The 22,479-nt window shown below is 42.9% G+C and overlaps 1 protein-coding gene across 1 annotated transcript; it reads right to left on the reverse strand.

The window, feature by feature from the left end:
- Nucleotides 1-720: 720 nt before the first annotated feature.
- On the reverse strand, nt 721-21,251 carry Fbxo40 (F-box protein 40). Its single transcript, XM_023702274.1, has 4 exons — nt 20,849-21,251; nt 9,509-9,540; nt 6,386-8,290; nt 721-4,159 (listed from the first exon to the last, which is right to left on the reverse strand). Exons 2-4 carry the CDS (start codon nt 9,509-9,511, stop codon nt 3,947-3,949), a joined length of 2,121 nt encoding a protein of 706 aa, XP_023558042.1. The 5' UTR covers nt 9,512-9,540; nt 20,849-21,251; the 3' UTR covers nt 721-3,946.
- Between the last annotated feature and the right edge of the window lie 1,228 nt (nt 21,252-22,479).

Consider the following 22,479-nt stretch of genomic DNA (forward strand, 5'->3'; position numbering starts at 1 on the left):
AGTGACCACACTTGCTTAGCATGTAGTAACTCTCAAGGAAGAAACACAAACTGTAGTTTGATCAACAGAAAATACTAAAGCTAAAGAAGAACAAACTCTGGTGAGGTTAGGGGGGATTTAGAACCAGACAGTGGCTTTTGCCCAAGAAAGTCACGGCTCCCTTGTAGCTGGGTGACGGAAATCAATGTCCAAGAAAGAAAGTGGATGGAGGAATTCCTAGAAGCTTCTATGTGGTCCAAAGCCAAACCAAACAGGAAGAGAGGTGAGGAGAGCTGCATGGCCAGGGATGGGAAAGAGCAAATCACCAACCACAATCTGAGAGTGAGGGAAAGTGAGAGGCCAGGAACAGGTGGGATCATCAAGCCTCAGTCTATTGTGCTCAGTCAGCTCCAGCACAGAGATAGGAGGCCCTGGAGAACAATCAAAGTAAAAGCCAGGGATCTGGAGTGGGGCACCTTTCACTGGCAGGACATAGACATTTGTGCTGTAAGCAGTAATGACAAGAAGATACTGGGACCAAGGAAGGACAGGGATTAGAGGCCGAGACCCAAAGTTGTTCGGGGCTGCATGAAACTGGTGAGGTGACTGTATCTAGAGTGCCCCAGGCTCTAGGTTTGCCTCTTGGTATTTCTTCAACACACACACACACACACACACACACGCACACACACCTTGGTTTCAACAGTGACTTTTATGCCAGGGAATCACAGCTCTGTCCCTAGACCAAACTCACAAGATTTACCCACTTAGCCTTTCTGAGTGCAAAGCAGCTTTATTTCTTAGAGAAGCATTGGGGCTTCCAGGACAAGGAGACAGGTTGTCACAGACATGTGCAATCTCATTTTTCATTTCAGTTGGTTTGACAACACACATAAACGAGGGATTTACAGTGATTTTCTTGGTACATTTCCAACTCCCACTTTGCTTTTCATGTTCTCTTCATAAGACACGAACATCTTTACCAGATCCCTGTGCTGCCAAGGACCCAGGGCCTCTCTGGCTCTGTTCTGCAGAACTCGCCCCCACACCTGGCTGGTCTCAGCTCTGGCTTCCTTGCTTGGTGGTGATTCTCCTCACAGGCTCTGCTTGTACTCAGCTCCCAACCCAGCCTTTACTCCTGCACTATACTAAGGATCAAACTCAGAGTCTTGCACATGCTAGACAAGCCACTGAGCTACATCCCCAGTCCTATAAATTCCTATTTTAAGACAAATTCTCACTAAGTTGCCCAGACTGGTCTGAAATTTGCAATCCTCCTGCCTCAGCCTCCAGAGTGCTGGAATTACAAGTGTGCACCACAATGCCCAACTCCTTAAAGGCTTCTTAATCTGAAATCACAGCTAGTTGTCTTGCCTCTGTCAAATGACATTTGCTGCTCACTAAAACATCACCTCAGGAAGCAAACCATTTTCTAACCCAGCCTCTTTGAAAGGGTCTTCTTTTGCTCCATCTTCCCTTGCCTCATAAAATTCACTTGTTTCTAGGGACTAAGGAGAGCTGCGATAGTCTATTTTCCAGCAATGCAGACAATTAGAAATCATATAGAATGTGTCTGGTGCTCTTGATCAATGTGGTACTGCTCTGAAGGCAGCAGTTAGGAGAGGAAAGCACAGCTGGAAGTGCGCAGACATGGAGCAGGCATGAGCGGCATCCTATCCTGACTGCCCTCCTGGCCTTGGGCTGTCCCAGCCACCCAGGCTGTGTGGGAAAGCCCCTGGCCTCCTGTCTGTCTTCAGTGTCTGGCTTCTCACTCATCCAATGAGCCTTGATGCTCATCTTCCTTTGAGAGTCTGGAGCTCCCTTTCCCCTTCCTCTCTTTTACATATGTATGATGTACAGATCCCTTAGATTCTTATTCCTCTGTATAGGAAAGGCCAGATTAAAGACCCAAGGAACTAATGGGTGAAGAAATCTCTTCCTTCCATCCCACTTCAATGTCTAGTAGCTTCCAGTTACTCATCTTCACTGAACAGAAAACCTCAGATCACATTCTAGTGATAGTTTTTAAAAATGACTTGTATACATATGCAAAATGTAAATCAATAAATATTAAGGAAGACAGAATAACATTACCAATGTACCAAGTGGCACAAGCTAATGAAAAACATGAGGATACTTCTGGTCTGGGACTTGCTGGATTCTGCGCCTTGGGACTCTCCTCAAAGGCACAGTCTACTTCTTCCATGACAGTTCTGGTCACAGTGTAAGTACCAGGCAACAATAGCACCCAGAAATGCTTGAATGAGAATCTTTCATTGGCTAAATTCCTTTTCTCTGCTTCCTTATAATGCCTGTCCTTTTTTTGCCCTCTTTCTCACTTGCTTTAGGACTGCTGGAAAAATGGCACCAATTACTATGAGAGGGATACAAACACAAGACAAATAATTCAAACTTCCTGGCTTCAGTCAGACCTGGGAAGGAGCAGAGAGAATATATTCTTGATGTGGCTTAAGGACATGAAGTCATATCAAGCAAATCAGCCCCATCTGGTTCCCAACTTAATATTACCAAACCTACATGAATAAGAACTACATAGCCAATTTCATTAGCTTTGTGATACTAGATTGTACTGTGTTAAAAAAAAAAAAGTGTGCCCTAACTTCTTGTCACTAATACAACATCCTTAGGGCAGTGATTGTCAACCAGGAGACACTTTACTCCCAAAGGACATTGTGCAGTGTCTGGAGACATTTTGGTTGCTCATTGCAGGAGTGATGCTCATATCTAATAGACAAAGGCCAAGCAAGCTACTAGATATATTATAATCCATGGGACAGTCCATTACAACAGTTATCCAGTTTACAATATCACTAGTTCCAAGGCTGAGAAACACTGCTGTAGATGTTGGTTTCTATTGTACTTTTTAAAATTTCTCTTCTCATGAATATTCAGTTTGTTTCCAAAAATAGCAGGACCATTTACTTTTGACAGGCTGAAGGCATGACCAGTAACTGGTAGGAGCAATTTCAGGAAACCACTATATTCATGTCTTCCTTTTCCAAACCCCAAACATAGTAGTATCTCAGGGTGTCTAGGATGTGGTGACTGATGCCACAGAACTTTGGTGGACTTTGACAAAAGTGTGATATCCTTGGGTCACCCTGTGCAATTTGGTGTAGCACTGAGGTTGGTGCTGTGAACTGACGTCATTTCTGATGACATAGGGTGACATGAGGCTATGCCTATGCTATTCCTATCCCAGGCCTAGAATGTTCTTCTAAAGAAAGAACATCCTTGACACCTAAGTTATTATTAATATGTTGAGAAATAGATATGTGATTTTGATCCCAATTTTTCCATAACTACAGTGTGTCCTCTGGACCCTTTGTAATTTTTCAAGTCTTCTGTGTATTGTCAAGATTTTATAGAATAGATTCAGTGACCTCATTATTGCCTCCATCCTTTGGTCTGTGATGTCCTCCAGGCAGCTATATTTGATTAGCATGAGCTGAGACCATCTAGGCTTCAAAGGTAAGGGAACTGAAAGAAGCCCTGGAATTAACTGGAAGACTGACCCACCTTCTGGCTGGAAGATAACTCTCTGCAGCTCAGCTGCTGTCCTTCATTGTGTGCCCATGAATTTGCAAGTGCTTTATAAATGGAAAAAGCTCTCTGTAAAACCACAGGCTTGTGCTGCTTATGAAATCTCACTATTGTCTCATTTCCTCAAGATTTGGGTTCATGTTCCAAATGGCCACAAGTTACTATTTTCTCCTCAGATGAAGCCACTTAAGAAAAGAAAAAGACATCAGTGGGACACTGTAGTACAAGCCACAGCTTAGGAAGTTCTTACACCAAGTGCAACTGCTAAGGTTGGAAGGACACTGCATGTTTGAACACACCCAGGAACCCAGACACACAGTTACAGAGGTACGTCCCCAAACCCCACACCATCCTGCTTTCAGCAGCTCCAAGGAGAAGTCCAGGAGTGGCAGCCTCTGCATCTTTAGGTGTGTCTTCCTCGAGGTCTGGCTCTAAAGGTGGAGACCAAGCTCTCCCGAGGCTGCTCGTTGGTTTGGCACATGCTGGCCAAACGAAACGGGTCCTTCTTGTGCTCTACAATGTTGAAAGGACAGGCCTTCAGGTGTTCAGACATGGAAGTGACTTCATTAAACTCCCAGCTCTTGATTTTGGAGAACAGGCTGCTGAACTGCCAGATCTGTTGGGAAAGACAAAGCTCAAAGATAAACACCTGGCTATGCCCTCAGTGCGCAGGTTTAACGCCCGTGGGAAGGCTTCTTTGGGGCTCTGCCTGTGGTGCTCAGCAGCCGCTGCATATACTTGTCAGGTGCTTAGCCTGCACCCGCTCTCCAGCTCCCCTCCCAGTTAATCATCTGCCCAGCCATCTGCCCATGTTTGTGTAATGATCGTGCTGGCCCGTGTCCTCCCCTGCTCTCCACTGGAGCTAGAGTAGACACAGCTTGATACCAGGACAACTGGTACCAATGAGACTTGACTCTGGAACTTTTATTTGAGATATCAGAAATCAGATTATTTTCTCCTCTGTATTTGAAGTGGGAAACTATTGTTCAAAAAGGAGCCAGCAGTCACCAGGGACTACCATGGAAGAACAGTTGTAGAATGCAGCCAATATTGATAAGGAATAGTTTTTAAAAATAGGAAGATAAAGCCAATTGGGGGTCATTTTTGAACTGCTGAGTCAAACCTTACCTGAAGCTGATATCTTTGGATCTTAGTTATACTAGCTAAAAAAACAAAACAAAACAAAACAAAAACCCTCTATATACTTCAGGCTAGATTTCTATAGGTTAAGAGTAAAAGTATCCTAACTAATAAGAGTCTCACTAGAATAGGAACCACCCCCCAAAATACTATTCCCTGAGTCTAGTACCCAAAGTACTCTCTGGTCTCTGTTCTCCTGGAATCGGCTGAAAAGTTACTAGTTTTAAAATCTGGTTTTAAGAGTAGACATAACCTGATGTCTTTTAAAGCTGTCTACTTCATCTTTAGTTTTTTGTTTTGTTTTATTTTCTTTGTATAATAAAGTATTTTCTGGGAACATAAGACCACTTTCTTATCCAAGGTGCCTGTAACATCCTTTCTCAGAGTAAATATGTTGGTAATATGAACTATGTATATATGATATCTATTGAGGTCAATAATTCTATTAGTTCAATAACTATATAATCTTTCTAATATGAGGGTGTTTGCAAATTGGCATCTGAGAGAGTTGTTTGCATCAGTTTTACTGATTATATCTGAAACACCTGTCTTACATATTTCTGTAACAGTGTAAGATGTTCATAGGCACCTTGGATATGATTAATTAAAAAATCTCACTTATGTAAAAGTTATAATGTGGTTAAGCAAATAATGTCCAGTTGAGAAAAAATAACAAGGTTTTACTGAAGGGAAAGTCTTTGTTTTAAACCATAGAGTTTCCTGAGAAATGAAATAAGCTGTAGACATGATATCTTGTCTAATTAGTACAAGCCTTTCTTCTCAATGAAGAGAAATTAGCTGCGTATCTATTCTAACTATCTTGTATATACACAATGTATTAATTATTGTAACTGTCCTACTAACCTGTTTTGAAACTGTTTCATTGCTATTTTATCTTTTTTTCTCATTAAAATGAATAAAAGAAAAAAATAAGTAAGCATTTGAACCAGGGGAAATCAATGGACCAAAGTCATTTACAATTTCAAAATGACTTTCTTAAAGGCCAAAATGGTCTTAAAAAATTAATTGATGTTTGGGGATGTAGCTCAGTAGTAAGGCACTTGCTTAACACATGCAAGGCCCTAGGTTAATCCTTAGTACTGCAAAAATGCAAGCAAAAACAAACACATTAGTTGACATAGGACTGTTGCCCTCTTGTGTCAATCAGGGTTCAAGCAAGAAACAGATGGTACTAGCCAACAGGGTAATTTTAAATAATTTTTAAAAGAAATGACTTTTGTACTATGTGGGCATAATAAAGGAAAGTCATATTGGTCCTCGGAATCCAGAATGAATAGCTGTGTGGAGAGACTCCCGGCACAGCCCTCTTCAGTGGAGGGACATAACCAGTTTACCAGTTCAAAGTGTCATGCAGGAAAGAAACCAGGAGAGCAGATCCCTCAACACTATGCTGCCCTGTCCCTTGCCTCCCATCAAGTGAGCCCTACAGGAAGCTGAAGGGCAAGGGGTCCAGTTGAGGCTACTATACACAGAGAAGCTGGCCTCCAGTAGACAGTGTAGGTGGACAAAGATGTGAGCAAACAGAAAACATTCAGGACACGCAGACAGAAGTGCAGGCACTAGCACATACATTTTCTCCTATTATATTCCCTCGCAGACTGATCTTATGGAGTTGTCATTTGCAGCACATGTACAGATCTCAACAAGAATTTGTCAGATGAATGAATAAAGGTTGACTTACCTCTTTGTGGACTTTCCAGGAATATCCTCCATGGGAATATCTCTTCTTCTTCCATTGCAAGAGGACCATTCCTCTGTCTTGTAACAAAGTGGCACAGATGTTCCTCATCAACGTGGATACTTGGGAGAGCTGGCACAGGCTGATGCTGTCCAAGAACCCAGCGATGTACTGCAGAACCTCCAGGGGCAGGTTGCTCAGGCAATTCTGGCTTTTTCCTCCATGGCCTGAGAACTGGTTCTTCCTTCCCTCGCTCAGCTCTGGAGCAACCTCTGGCTTGATGGCAAAAGTTTTAAGCTCTTGACTATAAATCACTTTTGACTTTTGCCCTGGAGGACGGAAATGGTTTTGAACAAATGTACATCCCAAGTAGGCCAGAGGGCAACGATGCTGGAACCAGCCATTGAGGCCTGACTGAATGTCTGTGTGGACGTTCTTGAAGTGCAGGGGAAATTCATCTCTTCTGAAGAATTTGTTGCAGGTGAAAGTAAAGGCTGAGCTGCTCTTGTTGTGTCTCCTGGTCACACATTCACTGTGGAGCTCCACATGGAGTCCCCCCAGGTCAGCTGTGCTAAGGAGGTCAGCCAGCACTGTCCCAGAGGAAAACTGTTCTGGCTCGAAGCTGTATGTCTGCGTGGCAAAATCCATGAACAGTCCGTCAATGCTCCTGGATTCAGAGATGACGTGGCCTTTGAGCTCTCTCTCCAAAGCACACTGCAGGGTGGTCTTGATGAGATCTGCTTTAGGCAGGTCCTGTACAGTGATGCCCAAATCCGAAGTATCCACAGCCTTGTGTTCGCTTGGCCTGCAACTCAACATGGCATCTCCAAGCCGAGCTCGCTTGCCACAGTAGCTGACAGGAACTTTGAAGGTGTAAACAGTCTTAACTTCTTGAGCCTCAAGGTTGCCATAAACAAAGTCTCTCTCCTTGGGTGTACAAGCAGGCATCTGACCAAAGTGAATGAGCATCCGCCCATTGTGCACCAGGTACATATTATAGTCCTTTGCATCCACAGCAGTTTTCAGTCTTTCCAGCACACCATCCTGCCAGGGGGCAAGCCCAGTCTTTTCTATGACTGCAGACAAGTTCTGTTGCTTCTGGTCTTCCTGTGGTTCTTTCCCTTTGGCAGCACTCTCTGTGTCTGCCACGTTACTGCCATCAGAACTCTGTTCTCTCCTAGTGCCTTTGTCACTGTTGTTTTCACTCCTTGCTGATGTACTTGCTAAAGCAGAGGCTGCATGCTCTTTGCTGAACATGTTTTCCCACTGATCGAACTTGGCCAGGTCCATCCCTTCTTTGGTTTTGGCTAATGCCTCTCGTTCTTCTTGGCTCAACTCCATCATTTCCCCGTTAGTGGCTGAATGTGATACCAAAGCGGCACCTTCTCCCCCCACTGCTCCCACCAGTTCCTCCCAACTGGCATCACCATTGACAGTGGGTTCCTCCTCATTGGCATCTCTGGTTTCGGGGAATAGTTCTACCATTTTCAAGGATTTGAAGAGGACCTTCTGGTCCTGCAGGGCAAGGGCTGTGTCCAAACATTCCTCACCTGGAGTCTCTTTCATGATGTTCTCATGAAGGATTGTTTCTGAGTCCACATTTGGCCACCGGTTCCATTCCATGGAGCAGCAGACCACACTGGCTGGGCATACCTGTAAGTGCCTAGCCAGCTTGTGACGGGACATGGAGAGGGGGCAGCCATACTCGGAGTTGAGGCACGGAACCTGCTCTAAAGGACACAGGAGCTTGTGCTCTGCCTCTTTGCACATGTGGAAGGTCGCACCACATAACAGGTGGCAGCTCACCACCAGGCAGGAGATGCCAGGCTCCACAGGAACATGGCAGTGGCGGTTGATGCATCCCTCACAATGTTTGTGCTGCCCAGGTGGGGGCCTGTGTACCCTGCCCTGTTCACACCAAGGGCAGAGGAAAAGAGAAAGCAAATGAATGCTGGAAGAGAAGCTCAATGTGGCTGTGCTCTGATTAACTCATTTCCTGTCTCTATGTGATTGGCACGGGAATCTTGTAATATTGAGACTCAGAGCAACAAATCCATTGTAATCCCACAATCCAGAAATAGCAATTATCAACACTCATAAAACATTTTAATAGTTTGTTCTATATATATGGTAGATATATTTAGAATACAGCCGAAAACATGAATGTAGCAGAATATATTATTGACAGTTGTTATTTTTGGGTTGTGGACTATGAGTAATTTATATCTCATTGTTAATACTATGAGTACAACTTTGTGTCTTCCCTTTTAACTTGCTCTTATGACATGAGACTGGTTTACTTTATGAATTATTCTTCATACACATTCTTCAGCGCAACACTCCAGAACACAAATGTGTTGTTATTCACTCAAGCAATCACCTCCAAGGGCATGCTGGAGGGCTGGCTTAGCTCCTATCTGCATGCCTAGCCCCTGGCATGGAGACTGGATTCTTGCAGCTACTCAGTAATACTTGCTGAATGAAGGAATTGTTAGTCATTTACATTGTTACTGGCTTTTTGCAATTTCATACCATTTGTACTATTTATACTACATTTAATTATCATAGTATTTATATTTATGGGATATAGTATAATTCAATACACACATACAAAGTGCTATGATCAAATCAGGATAATTAGCATTTAATCTCAAGTATTTATTACCTTTAGGTGTTAGGAACCTAATTTTTTAAAATGTATTTAGTACAGGGTCTATGGGGTCTCATTACATAGATCAGACTTGTAGTGATCCTCTTGTTTGCAGCCTCCCAAGCACTGGGATTATAGGTGTGTGTACCACCACACCCAGGCTCAGTCACTGTCTCAGTGTGCCCCAGGGGCAGGGCCAGCACGGCTGGTCTGGGGATTGAACCCCTGGTCCCTGCAGGTGCTTTAATCCACTGAGCTATCTGGCCAGCCCTGGGAACCTTATTTTTAAATAGTCACTAAAAATAATCCTTGCTCACAAATTGTTCTCAACTTTCTGCCTTCCCTTTATACTGTGTCAATTTCTTGCTAATAAATCAAACCTCAGGGACACATCTGTTAGCCATTCCAGATGCAGGTTAAATAAGTCAAGACCAGAACCTCTGAAAGTGAAGCTTCAGTAAGAATGTGGTACTTACCATAGCTTCGCAATTTTTCTTATTTCTTAATCCTAGGAGGCAATATGAAAATACAGCTGTAAATGATTAGTAAGAAAATAGTATACTTATATATTTTAGCAGGGGCCAAAGAGACTTCACTTCTCTCCTTAATACCTCAACCACCCTGGAGGTATTGCCCCCATTGTACAGTCAATATTTTTCTCCAAGGATACATATGTGATGGAATTAGGCTTTTCCATGCAGGATCATTCTCTTTTCATAAACCCACACTGCCCTCTGTTGGGCCAACCGTGTTTGTTGTTTCTTATGACTTCTCAATTGTCAACTGACAAGGGTGGGGGAAGATACTCAGCTGTCTAAAGCACCTGCTTAGGTAAGCTTAGACAAGAGTACAGGGACCATGGTTCCTTCCCTGGCACCACATGCCATGCCAGCCCCACTCCTGTGGTGGGCTGACCTGGCCACAGGAAAAAAAAATCAACTGACAGTTATCCTGGTGTTCCTACTGACCCTCCCTTACCTACAATCTATCTGGCCCAAGTCGTCCTCTAACATTCTCTCTCACTAAGACTTCGCCTGTACTGAGAAGTCTGCCTCATATTCAACTTGGTCTGGAGCAGTAGGTTAAGTGCCAGTGACAGATCTGTCCTCTGATATGACATTCACCTTAATGTCCTCAGCTAAAATGAGGTATATAAAGTAAAGCCATATTAATACAATGAGCTGTAAAAGGCTCAAGTCAATAACTTCTGAGAATAACCCACTACTATTATAGACTGCTGGATAGTGTTGGATTGTTTTGCTGAATTCAAACACCTATAGTATTTAGATGCCAATAGAATGCCCACCTCTGACAGGACTGAACTGGAGTGGGGGATACAGAGGAAGGACCATTTTGTATTTGTATATACAGAATAGTTAGGACAGATGTACAGCTACTTTCACTTAATTCAATAAGAAGAAAGAGGTGTACTAATAGTGTTTGGACAGGATATCCTTCCCGCTTCTCGTATTATGGATAACCACTAAGAAGATAACAATGTACAGTGTATTGATTATCGAAACTGTCCTATTAATCGGCTTTGAAACTGTCTCATTCATATTTGTTTCTCAATAAAATAAAAAAAAATGTCTTCAGCTGCTCTGTGGCTGGAGCAGGAGTCAAAACTTCAAAGGTTCTGGAAGCAGGCAAAGTGTGAGCCATGGCACAAGGAAGAAAAGATGTCCTGCCTTCACGAGAATGCTGCAGCTTTCGTGTGCCTGTTGGCTGAGTACAGTGAAATGGATTCTGGGCATGAATTCTTAAAGAGGACTTTCTCAAGCAAGGGGCCCAGGTATTTTCTTCTCATATGAAATACAATATTTTTACACCAGCAATGCATCAAATCTTGGTGATTCCTGAGATGCCCTTGAGGCATCTTTCTTCCTATCCCTGTGCAAAATACTTTTTTCATTTTCTTTCCTCTTCTTTTTAAAGTACATAATGGGACTGGGGAGATAGCTCAGTAGAATAAGTGCTTGCCTGGCACACTCAGGGTCCTGAGTTCAATTCCCGGTACTGCAAAAAAGGGGAAAAAATAAAAAAAGTAAAGTACATGATGTTGTATTTATTATGGGGAGATGGTAAAGTATAGAATAAACTTAATTCTGTTTCCTTCCCCTATCCTTCTTATTCCTCCCTGCTCCTTCTAGTTCTTGGTCTGCTTTGCAAAAGATCCATTTGTTTTTTGCTCTTCAGTTCTTCTTTCCCCCACCATCTTGCCCTTCCCTCTCTTATACCTCCCTCCGTACCTTATTCCCCTTGCTACCTGAAAATGATCTTCCTACTCACTGCAAGTTATGGTTTGTGTTTGGACGTCCACACAAAGCCTCCTGCAGCCATGGGAGGGTGGGCTTTTTGAATGCAGCTGAATCTAGTTTGTTATTGGTTCATTGTCTAGTGCTAGGATTGGGGTCTGAGTGCTACACCTGCCCTAGGGCAAGTAGCCTGCATAATCAAGGAGGGGACAGAGGCTTGTCTCTTCCCCTTTTGTTCCTGTTCCTTCTGTTATGTTCTGCCATCTTGAACTGCTGCCCCTCTGCCACGACACCCTGCCTGGGAGCCGCTGATTACAGACTGAAACTTCCACAGTGAGCTAAACAAGCTTTCCCTCTTTAACTCTGAGTGTTAGGGAATTTGTCCCTGCAACAAGAAAAGTAACTAAGATATTATCTATCTTTTGTTTTGCTCTTTATTTATATTTTAGGTTTCTCTCTTTAGCAACTACATCTCTCTTGGTCTTAACAGTACACATTTTTTTGGGGGGGAGGGGGGCAAGTTTTAAGTTTTTGTGTTCTGATTTTTGTCCCAAATTTTCACTATAGGGCCAGGGAGATGGCTCAGTGGAATAAGTGCTTCCCTGGCAAGCACAAGGGCCTGAGTTCAATCCCCAGTTCCACCAAGGGGGGGAAAAAAAAAAAACCCACAAGATTTACATTTGGGGGCCTGCCCCATAGCTCAGTTCTTTAAGTGGCTGCTTCATCAAAGCAGTCAGGCTCAGGTTGCTGTGGTTTGATACCCACAACTCAAGACAGCCAAACATGCCCTGAAGGCATTTGGAGCAAAAAAAAAAAATCCTTATTCCAAATTTTCACTATAAATCTAGCTAAAAGTAGTCAGAAGTACTCATGCCAAAATCTATTGCTGGGCTACCTTAAAACTTCATCTGCCAGATCAGTTAGTTTGCTATCCTAAATCTCACTCTTCCACAAAGTCTCAAAGCATCAGCAAGCGCACAGCTCAGCCGCATAGCACCTGCCTACCTGCCTAGCAAGCACAGGTGCACAGTTTGATTCCTGGTACAAAAAAAAAGACACAAACAAAATGTAGCCTAATCTTCTGCCACCATCTATGAAACACACATGACCCCTAATCCAATTTCCCATGGAGTACTTCTTACCAGCTGAAATCTCCCGGGTCTGACCTTTATTGCCCACAGGCCTATCAGCAGCCTGATTTTATTGTGAACTTAATGTAACTATTGTGGAAATTCTTAAATATTTGGCTAAAGATTCTGGAATTATTTGGTTCACAATAAGGAGTCATTTTACATTGTTCTTGGGGTGTTGACTAGGCATAGCTGTGAGATAGAGTAGGACGTAGGCTGATGGAAGCTTGGATGGGGAGAGCAAAAACAGCACCAGACAAGTTAGGTGAGATTACCGAGGAAGAATCGGATTTTTGTTTCTGGCTGGAGATGGAGAAAGAAGAATCAAATTTAATGCCAAGATTTTGAACTAGGAAGAGTGAATTCTGGCTATAATTTTGAGAAAAATAAGAGTTGTAGAACTATTTGTGGAAGCAAGATGGCTCCAGCAAGTTTAGTGCACGTGAGGACAGATCAGATGAAGATATAGATCAGCAACCATCCACTTAACAGTGAAGAAAGGAGCCTGACTGAGGAGTGAGAGCATAGAGCAGATCCTGGCACACTGGAATGCATCCTACATCTGACCCCTGTAGGGGAGGTTAGAGGAGCGACAGAGGGCTAAGCAATTCAGGACTGTGTGGTCACGAAGAGGACGGAAATGAAGAGCAAAGCCTTCCGATTCAGATGCCACCACCAAGAACAATGACAGCGACTTAGGGGAGGTCCCAAAGAGTTTTGGTCAGAGTAAATGTGGCATTGCAGCTATGGGATCGTGGGGCATTAGAAATGGAGTGCTTTCTTAGAGGGGATTGGAAAGCTACTAAGCACACACCCCAGCGTTAGCAGGCTTGTGACCACCTGCTTTCTATTCAGAGCAGCCATTCATTCATTATGGTGTGGAGCTCAGTTCCAGGAAGGGAAAAGAAGGGCTAAGCTAGTTCAATGGGCTTCGTGTTGACAGCGAGATCTCTGCCTGGCAGCAGGGACGTGTCCGCTGGAGGGACACCATGATAGTCTAAGGCCCATCCCCCACCTCCTTTGCAGTACTGCATGCTGGAGATTGAAGCCAGGAGCTTTCACATGGGACTAAATCCCTACCCCTTTTTTATTTTGTATTTGGAGACAAGTCTTGCTAAGTCACATAGTGGCCCACCTTGCATTTAAATTTGTAGCTCTCCTGCCCCAGCCTCCCAAAAGTGCTGAGATTGCAGTCATACTCCACTACGCCTTCTTACCCTTCAGCATTTAGTGTATGGTTCTTGGAAAGTGTTATTGAAGCTGGGAATATTTGTGATAGCATCTCATTTCTTTCCATCTCTGTGAAATTACTTGAAAATATCCTGTTGAGAGAAAATAACATACTCCAGCAGCAAAGATCTCTACCTGTTTCCCTCTCTCCTTTCCTTCTTTCTCTCTTTGTGCTGCTGCTATTAAAAACTTTGTCACATTCTGCAGCTCCAGATAGGTGACTTTGAGAGAATACACATGCTAAGCAGAAAGACATGGTAAGCAGGGGCCTCTCTGGAAGTTTGGCAATAGGAGAGAAGAAGGGGAAATATTAGCCTAAGGGCATAAAATCACATTTATCCCTTTTATTGTATAGCTGAGTAAAACTCAGTGAGATAAGGATCAACCCAGGCTTCTTGGTAGTCTAGTGTTGGGTGAATAGGGTGACTAATTGTCCTGGTTTGCCTAGGATTTAGGACTTTGTAGCTTAGCACTGAAAGTGCCATGTCCTAAAAACCCCCTCAGTCCCAAGCAAACTGGGCAGATGATTGATCCCTTTAAGTGGAGCCAGTCAGTGTTACCTCAGCTTAATCTAACTAGATGAGTCACTGGCTGCCTTGTGACAAGACAAGCTGTGCCTCTCGTCTTCTGGTGCCTGTGCACAGTGATGGCTTCAAATAAGAAAGGGAAGATTCTAGGGTCAAAAATCTGGACTACAATATGCATCCAGAAATTTAAATGAAACACCAAATCAGTCACACAGGTCATAGAAGCTGTGAAAAAATTCTGGGCAAGGGATATAGCTCAGTGGCACAAGCACTTGCCTGGCAAGCACAAGGCCCTGAGTTCGACTCTTAGTGATATTGGGGAATGAAACTCCTGACCTGAAAGATACCTGGGCAGAGTTCATGTTCTCCAAAACAGAAGAATTAATTTTAAGAATGATGGAGGTTAAGAACAGAGTATATTTATTGGGGGAAAAAAGTTTGAGAGGGACAGAAGAGGGACCCAAGCAGTTTGCCCCACAATCTGTCTTTTCCAGGTATTTTTATGAAGCAAAATCTCTTCTAAGGTGAGGTGGGTCTAAAGTGGAAAGCATGGGAATGCACTAGGTGGGACAAACTATGGTCAATCAATAAGATTACAAGCACAGCTGCTCAGGAAAAATTGATTAAATTCAGGACCAAATGGGGAAGCGAGTGAGAAGCAGGCATGAATATAGAACAGGGGCTTTTCCTGTAGAGGGCTTGGTTAGTGACTCTTCCCAGGTTTCCTCTAGGTGAAAGACCTATTTAGAATATAAATCTCGGGGGCCTGCCCATTAGCTCAGGTGTTTAAGTGCCTGCTGAAAAAAAGCAGTCAGGCTCAAGATGCTGTGGTTCGATCCCCTCATCCTCAAGCAGTCAGGAGGATCGCTAGGGGTTTGAGGCCAGCCTAAGCTGCATAGGCAACAACAAAACAAACCAAAGGGCTGGGGATGTATCTGAGTACAAACAAACCCGCAAAAAAAAAAAAAAAAAAAAAAAATAAAAAAAAAAAAAAAAAGAATATAAATCTCTGATGCCTATACTTAGGGAGGTACACATTTGCTTGCTCTTTTGTCTTGAGGTCTGGCCCACAGCAGGAATGTGTCTGCCTCTCTCACAGTTATGAGGCATCCGGCCTTCCAAACTCTCTTCCTTCTGAGGACTTGGCCCTGTCTGACTGCCTATAATATCTCTAACTCAGCCACCTACAACACTAGTACTAAATAAATAAATAAACAAAAAACAGAGAGAGGGAGAAAAAAAAGCAAATTAACAAAAATCTAAACCCGACACAGAGGATAGCCACAAAAGTGTCATTTTCCTGTTTGATTTCCACGACCTTATGCTCATCTTTATAAACTCTTGCTTCTTGTGTGAAAAGACAATACATCCCATCTTCTTGTTGATGAAGTTCAGCCAAGCATGTGGTCAACATGCTGTCCCCAAGCTATGAATTTTAAAGTGTCCCTGCTTAGAAGAGAAGGAAGTCAAAATCATGTAATTTAGGCTTAATTTAGTCTGGAGACCTGCAGAGACTCAAAGTTACTCACTGCATTAGGTGTAGTTGAAGTGGACACTGAGTTGGCAGGAGTATTGGGTGTGTGGTTTTCAATAAGGATTGGATATTTACCTAGAGACATGGAAGATTTGATGCAGGTTGAGGGGCTGTGTGCATTGCTCGCAAGCAGTAAATTGACAAGCAAGGGGAAGGCCGCCGAAGAGTGGTTCTTAAAGCATGGACTCCAGACCAACAGTGTCAGCAAAACTTGTGAACTGTAGAGAAGTTGGTCTGAGGCCTCATGACAGGCTGAGACGCAGGTCTACTGAATCCAGTGGACTCTGTGGAAGATCACGTTTGGTAACCACTGAGTTACAAGCAGTTTGGTATTGTGTTCCCCAGGCACAAAGAAATCCTTGCCAGTTAGGTGGGAAGGGCTTGACAAGTGACCAGGACGGGCAGCACGCAGTGTCCCATCTTCACCAGCTCTGCCATCGCTGCCTACGTGCACACGCCATGCTCTCTTATCTGGAGTGGCATAATGGCTTTATAATCAGACTTGCTTCCCCCAGTTTACACCCATGACCCATCTTTACAAGCAAAGACTGCCTGTACCTATTTATAAAATTAGGTCTTTATTCCCCTGCTTAAACTCTCCACAGATTCCTACCCCAAGAAATAAACTGTGAAGTCCTTATCATAAGCCACAAGTCCCAAAGGAGCTGTCCCGTTTGTCCCCTTTATCTTGCACTAGTCCTTGTGCATCTCCCTTTGCCTGGTCACTTACTCCAGCCAGGAACCTGTGAGCTTGGTATCTCTGCCAGGAAAATTCTCCCTTTGTTCCTTATGTGCACTATAAGCTTTTTCTTGCCATTTCAGTGTCAGCTTACATCTTACACAAGAGGCTTCTCTGACACTCCCATTAGAAAGTAAATCAATGACACTTGTGAATTACCTGAATACTTTGGGACAAGTTATTAATCTCCCTAGACGTAAAGTACCCATCCATAGAGGAGGCCTCATAGTAACCCATAAGCTTGTGTGAGCATAAAGTAAGTGGAATAAGGAGTATGTAGTACACAAAAGTCCCTTCCTCTAGTGGAAGGTCGTTCTTAGTCACCTCCTTCAGGCTCCATGGCTTCCCGTTGTGTGGCTCCTGTAGCCTGGCCACCTTTCAATTTTCAGTTTCCTGTCACGCCAATTGATCTTATATTCTACTGCCAGGTTAATAATCTTCATACCTACCTTGCAAGACAACTCTTCTCACTTTTTCTTTCTTTTTTTTTTCCTGGTGTGGTGCGGGGAGATCACACTCAGGCCCTCTCGCTTGCCTGGCCTTCTGAGCTATCTCCTCGCCTTCTTCTCACCCCTTCATTTCAACCCCCTTTGTTTCCCTTAATCACCACACAGCATTCCTAAAGCACTGAGGAATTCAGATAGTGTGCTGGGGCCTGGGGCACTTGGACTTTTCAGACTTCACATAGACTATCTGAAGGCAGCTTTTTTGTTTTTGTTTTTGTTTTAGGGCGGCTTCTTTCTTAACACAAGCAATGTATTTAATCACCTGTAATCCCAGTACTCAGGAGGCTGAGGCAGGGGAATTGTCCTAAATTCAAGGCCAGTTGAACTACATAGCAAGACCCTGTCTTGAGAAAAAAAAAGAAAAGAAAAAAGAAAACAGAAAAAAAGACTATTGCATGATGAGGTCACCTCACAAAGTGGGAGAAATTATCCCACAATATGAGGAACCAAACCCTCCCAACAGCAAAAGCACTCATTTTATGGGAGATGAACTGCCCCTCAAAAGGCTCTACCTTCAGGGATCATTTCTATAGTTGATTATTAGACAAATTTTTCTGAGCATGGGGAGTACTGCCAACTATGGACTGAAACTTCTCCAAATTGTGAGCTATTTAATTTATTTAAACCCTTTTCCTCAAAAAATAAAATTAAAACAACAAAAAACTGTGCCTCAATGCATAACAATTTTTGCAAAACTATAAAACCAAAACTAAAATAATGGTCAACAGGCCTCAGCACTGTTTATTTTTTTTAAAATTTATTTATTTATGTGTGTGTGTGTGTGTGTGTGTGTGTGGCCAGCTCAGCCCACCAGGGGGCGGGGCTGGCTGACATGTGGTGCTGGGGATCATACCGTGGTCCCTGTGCTTTGCCAAGCTTGTTTCAAGTAGGTGCTTTAGACCACTGAGCCATCTCTCCAGCCCTGGTACTGTACCTTTTAAAACTGGTGCTTTTTTCTTGTTATTGGGCCCAGACTGGTCTTTGCCGGAATGCTGCCCTCTCTATTCTGCAAGCTAAAGTCCTTCTCCTATTTCTCTTACTTTCCTGTCACAGCTTCATCTATTAATGTGTGCTGATTGATACTGTTGTAATTTCCTTTATAACTAAAAGGCCCTGTGTTAGGTGGTGACAATAAAACCTTGATCTCTGAAACACTTGCAGGCTACTGTCAGCATTCTAGAGCAGGCAGACAGCTAGAAATCCTCCTGGTTTTCCCCCTATGACACTGTGGTGTTTTATCGCATCTGTAGAAACCACAGCCCCACACAGCGCTACCTGCATGGTGGTGGCCAAGAGTGTGCTGGCAGGATAGATCGCACCAAGGGCAGAGTTGGACATAGTCTGAGAGAATGAGAAGGTGGTGACCAGCTTCACAGGTCAACAAGGTCATGATAACATAGATACCAGGTGTATTTAAGTCACTGACTCAAGCCAAAGAGAATGGGATTAACAGATAATAGTTTTAACATTCTTTACTATAATTTTAAAGTTAGTGGCACACAGGGTTGATGTCAGGCAGATATTTTTAGGCAAAGGGCCCTTTCGGCACCCCTCACATGATGTCAGTGACTGCCTATTCGGCCTCCTCATGTGTCTGGCCCTCACTATAGCGATTTATTTCTGAGCTTCAACTTCAGTGAAGGGGACAAGGTTAGAAGTTAAAGGTCAAAGATGTTCCTGAACTACTAACCAGAGTTAATTGATTCTTTTAAATTTCTTTTTCAACTAGTTGATTAGTTAGTATAGTTTTGTATTAATTAATTATATTATTACACATAACTATCACATAATTAATATTTACAGTGTTAACATGTTTCCCTGTATGGAGTTAGTCAATTCTAGAGAAAGAAAAGATGCAAAGTTAAGCATTAAAGTAATACATTTTAATGGAATTAATGCAGATTTTTTTATTATCAGATTTTTGTAGAACCACTTGGCAAAGGATAATTGCCATATTGGGTTGCAAGATATCAAGCTTCCAGTAACTTTACCAGGCCCTAAAAACATAACTGTCTCCTTGAGATCTATTCAACACCACAACCTGCCATTCTCCACCTGCGCTGGAATTCTATCTTTAAACTTTTTTTAAAAAGATTAAAGTTAAAGTTGTTTATTTAGCTAGTTAATTCTCTCTGGTGCTATAGTGGTATCAGCATTTTAAGTCACTGTGGCATTGGCCAAGGAAGTGCTTCATTAGCTGGATTACTTAGGGGCAGCTGTGAGTTGGCCTAAGCCAGTACCCAGCGTGGCACCCAGCACGCATTTCAGAGTCGTGGTGCCATGGTGACGTTGGCAAAATTAATAGAGTCAGGCAATTATACAGAGTGAATTTGCATGTGCCTAGAAAATGGGCATGATTATAACCCTGCCACCTCTGGCAGTGTTGTGGCGTATGTCTGGAGGTTCCAGAGGCCAGCAAGAAAGAACCAAAAGGGAGGTGTCTGAGTCATGGCTGTAGGTCTTTTACTTGGCATTGGTGGCTTTCGCCTCAGCACTCAAAGCTCAGAGATGCAGAATCCCTTCTCTAGATATCCTCAGCTGAACTCTGAACCAGAGAAACACAGGAAAATGAACAGTTCTCACTACCACTACCAATTTTTTGTGCATACAACACTGTACAGTTATTTCACAAGCTAGAAACACTCTACATTTTATAGCTTTCAGTGTCTCAGATAGCATAAAACTCATTTCGCTTTTGTCCCCCTGGATGTGCAAGCTGGAAACAATATTTGGCTTGGAGGCATAAGTCTGTAGAAGTAGGAAGAATGCATGCAGTGGGTTAATTATTGAAACTGTCCTACCAATTTAATTTGAAACTGTCTCATTGCTATTTGTTTATCAATAAAATTACAGGGAAAAAAAAAGACATGGTAACCAATGACAAACTAGCAGATACACATAAATCACACGTAAAGTGTGAAATGCTACAAGGTAATTAAGAGGTAGGGATTAATGTAGAACATCATTAATGTAATGGTGAAATTGCAGCAATTCTCTTACCTGTGCCATTGGCCTAAGTTTGACAAGTTTAATATCCCATAACCATGTAATGTCATATGTGAGATTATAAAGTGTTATAAACTAACAGAAAAAAAAAAGTGAATCTGATGGAAAAATTTGACTGGAAAAATAAAAGGATGTGAGAAAGGGAATTTAAATGTGTTATGCAAATGTACCCTACAGTAAATGTAATCATTATACATTATGTACTAATAACGTAAAAGAAAAAAGAAAAAAAAGTCTATAGAAGGTTTTCAATTAACAAAATCCTTTTTTTTTTTTCACTTATATTTGATGGATCCCTTTTAGATTTAAGAGTACCAGGAGGGAGACAGCCACATTTATGAAATACTGTTAGAGGAAAAACAGGATTTAAACTGCAGGCAGGTTTGAACAGTACATGCAGTAGACACAATTGTGTTGCATTAGCCAGCAGTGTGACAGGATAGATGGAATTTAATCCATCTGAGAATGACTTGCAGTTAGCACAGTAAATGTTGATCAGAGAAAAGAGTACAAAATTTCAACTCTAGAAAACAGGAATTCTGGTGTTTTCAACCTATGTCTTCACCATCTGCTCCCTCTGCCCACCTACCCGCTCCCACCCTACCACTGGGTAATTTTAAAGATCTTACTGCTGTGGTAGCAGGAACTGCAGGGAAGCAGCAGAGCTCTCAGAAGGCAGTCTACATTCTGAGCTGCCCTGACTTTACACTTGAAATGGCAGTCTTGTTCTCAGCACCAGCCACTCTCCCACCCCAACTTAGAAGAATTTGCTGAACAACCCCCTTTTCTTGGGGCACAAAGGTGGTGCACAGCACACGCAAGCCCTGGTCTGCCTGCTCTTTGTGCAAACATCCCTGCGCTGCTCCAGCTCCACATGTAGGAAGCTTACCTTAAGGCACAGGCTGAGTCAGCATCTGCCGCAACCTGGTCCCTTGAGGATGAGTGAGCAGCTCACAGGAAGGGGCTGAGGGGCATCGGATGCAGCAGAGCCCAGAGCTGTGTGTGGAAGGAAGGGAAAGGGGAGAAAACTTCAACAGAAATAGTTCAAGTGTTTCCAAGTTAAAAATAAAACTATATCACAAGGGGCAATGTGACCAGGCTCAGCTTACGACTTTTCCCTTCCCCTGTAAGTGTCAACACTCGCTCTCTCCTGCAGGGACATTTAGCAAAGAAACTGGATGGGAAGTGGGGTTTTAGACCAATGGGCTTTCTTTCCCAGAAGCAAGAAGAAAAACCTGCTGAAGAAGGATCATTCAAGGCCAGAGCAGAGTCAGAGTCCTGAGTGTGCCCTGGGCAGGTCCAGCTGTGCTGGGGAGGCCAGTGGAGTGGCCAGAGCTGCTCTAATTATAACCGTACTTCTCACCTAAGCCCATCACGGGCTGAAACAGCAACTTGTGCAAGTGACATGGTGTCCCACAGTAGTTTCTCCTATTTCTTGTCGTGACAAGTAAGTGGCTGTCCTCTTTTGGCCCTTGTCTTTCCCAGATGGCTGGGAAAGGGAGAGAATCTGTAATCTAGAAATCAAGCATGGAGCAAATCCAGTGTAAAGAAGTAGAAGTGGTAGGCGGCTTAGCTATCATTTAGTCTAACTCCTCTTTTTAAAGATTGAAGAAAAGAGGTTCATAGAAGGTAAAATGTCCATTCATGGTCACATGGCTTGCAGTGGATGAAACAGAGGAAAGGCATAATTCTAATTCCACATCTCATGGTCTTATGTACCTTTTTTTTCAAATAAATTCATTCAGCTATCTTCTGAGAAAAGAAAATATATAATTCTGCTTCTGCTAATTTCTCAGTATGTGACTTTGACCAAATTGCTTAAGTATTCTTTTCCTCAGTTCCTACTTGATACGACCACGTGAATCAGTACACAGAAAGCGCATGGATAATGTCTACTACGTGCAAAGGGCTCCAAGGTGCTAATTGTTACTTAGATATATCTGAGTGTGCTTTACTAAAAGCAGCAGATGAAAATTGTAAAAATTTTCTAAACAGATCTGGAAATTGTTCTATGGCTTTCTGTGGATTGCTTAGAATTTTCTATATGCAAAAATCAAGCCATTTGCAAATAGAGGCATTTTTACATTCTTTCCAATCTGGATAACTTCTCTTTCTCTTGCTTTCTTGTCTGGCCTAGAACTTTCAACACTACATTGAACAAGTATGGTGAGTGGGACCACCCTGGTTTGTCCCTGACCTTAGGAGGAAGCCGTCTTTCATTCACAAGTGTGATATTGCCTGTGGGTTTTTTTTAAAAAAACAATCAAATTTAAAGAGTGTCTTTATCATGAAAAGAAAAATGTATCTATGTCTCTTGAGATGACTATATGACTGTTGTCTTTTTTTTTTTTTTTTTGGTTAGTTCTGGCTGTGTTAAGGGCAGGTGTAATGCAGTGTCTGGGGCTGGGGATCGAACTGCAGTCCCCTGTGCCTGACTGCATTTGCCCAAGCAACCCTTTAAACAACTGCGCTATTAGGCAGGATCCCAAACAACTGAACTAACTGGCAAGCCCCCAAAGA

The sequence above is a fragment of the Octodon degus genome, unplaced genomic scaffold (assembly GCF_000260255.1).
Source record: "Octodon degus isolate 3935 unplaced genomic scaffold, OctDeg1.0 scaffold00147, whole genome shotgun sequence".
NCBI classification, from domain to species: domain Eukaryota; kingdom Metazoa; phylum Chordata; class Mammalia; order Rodentia; family Octodontidae; genus Octodon; species Octodon degus.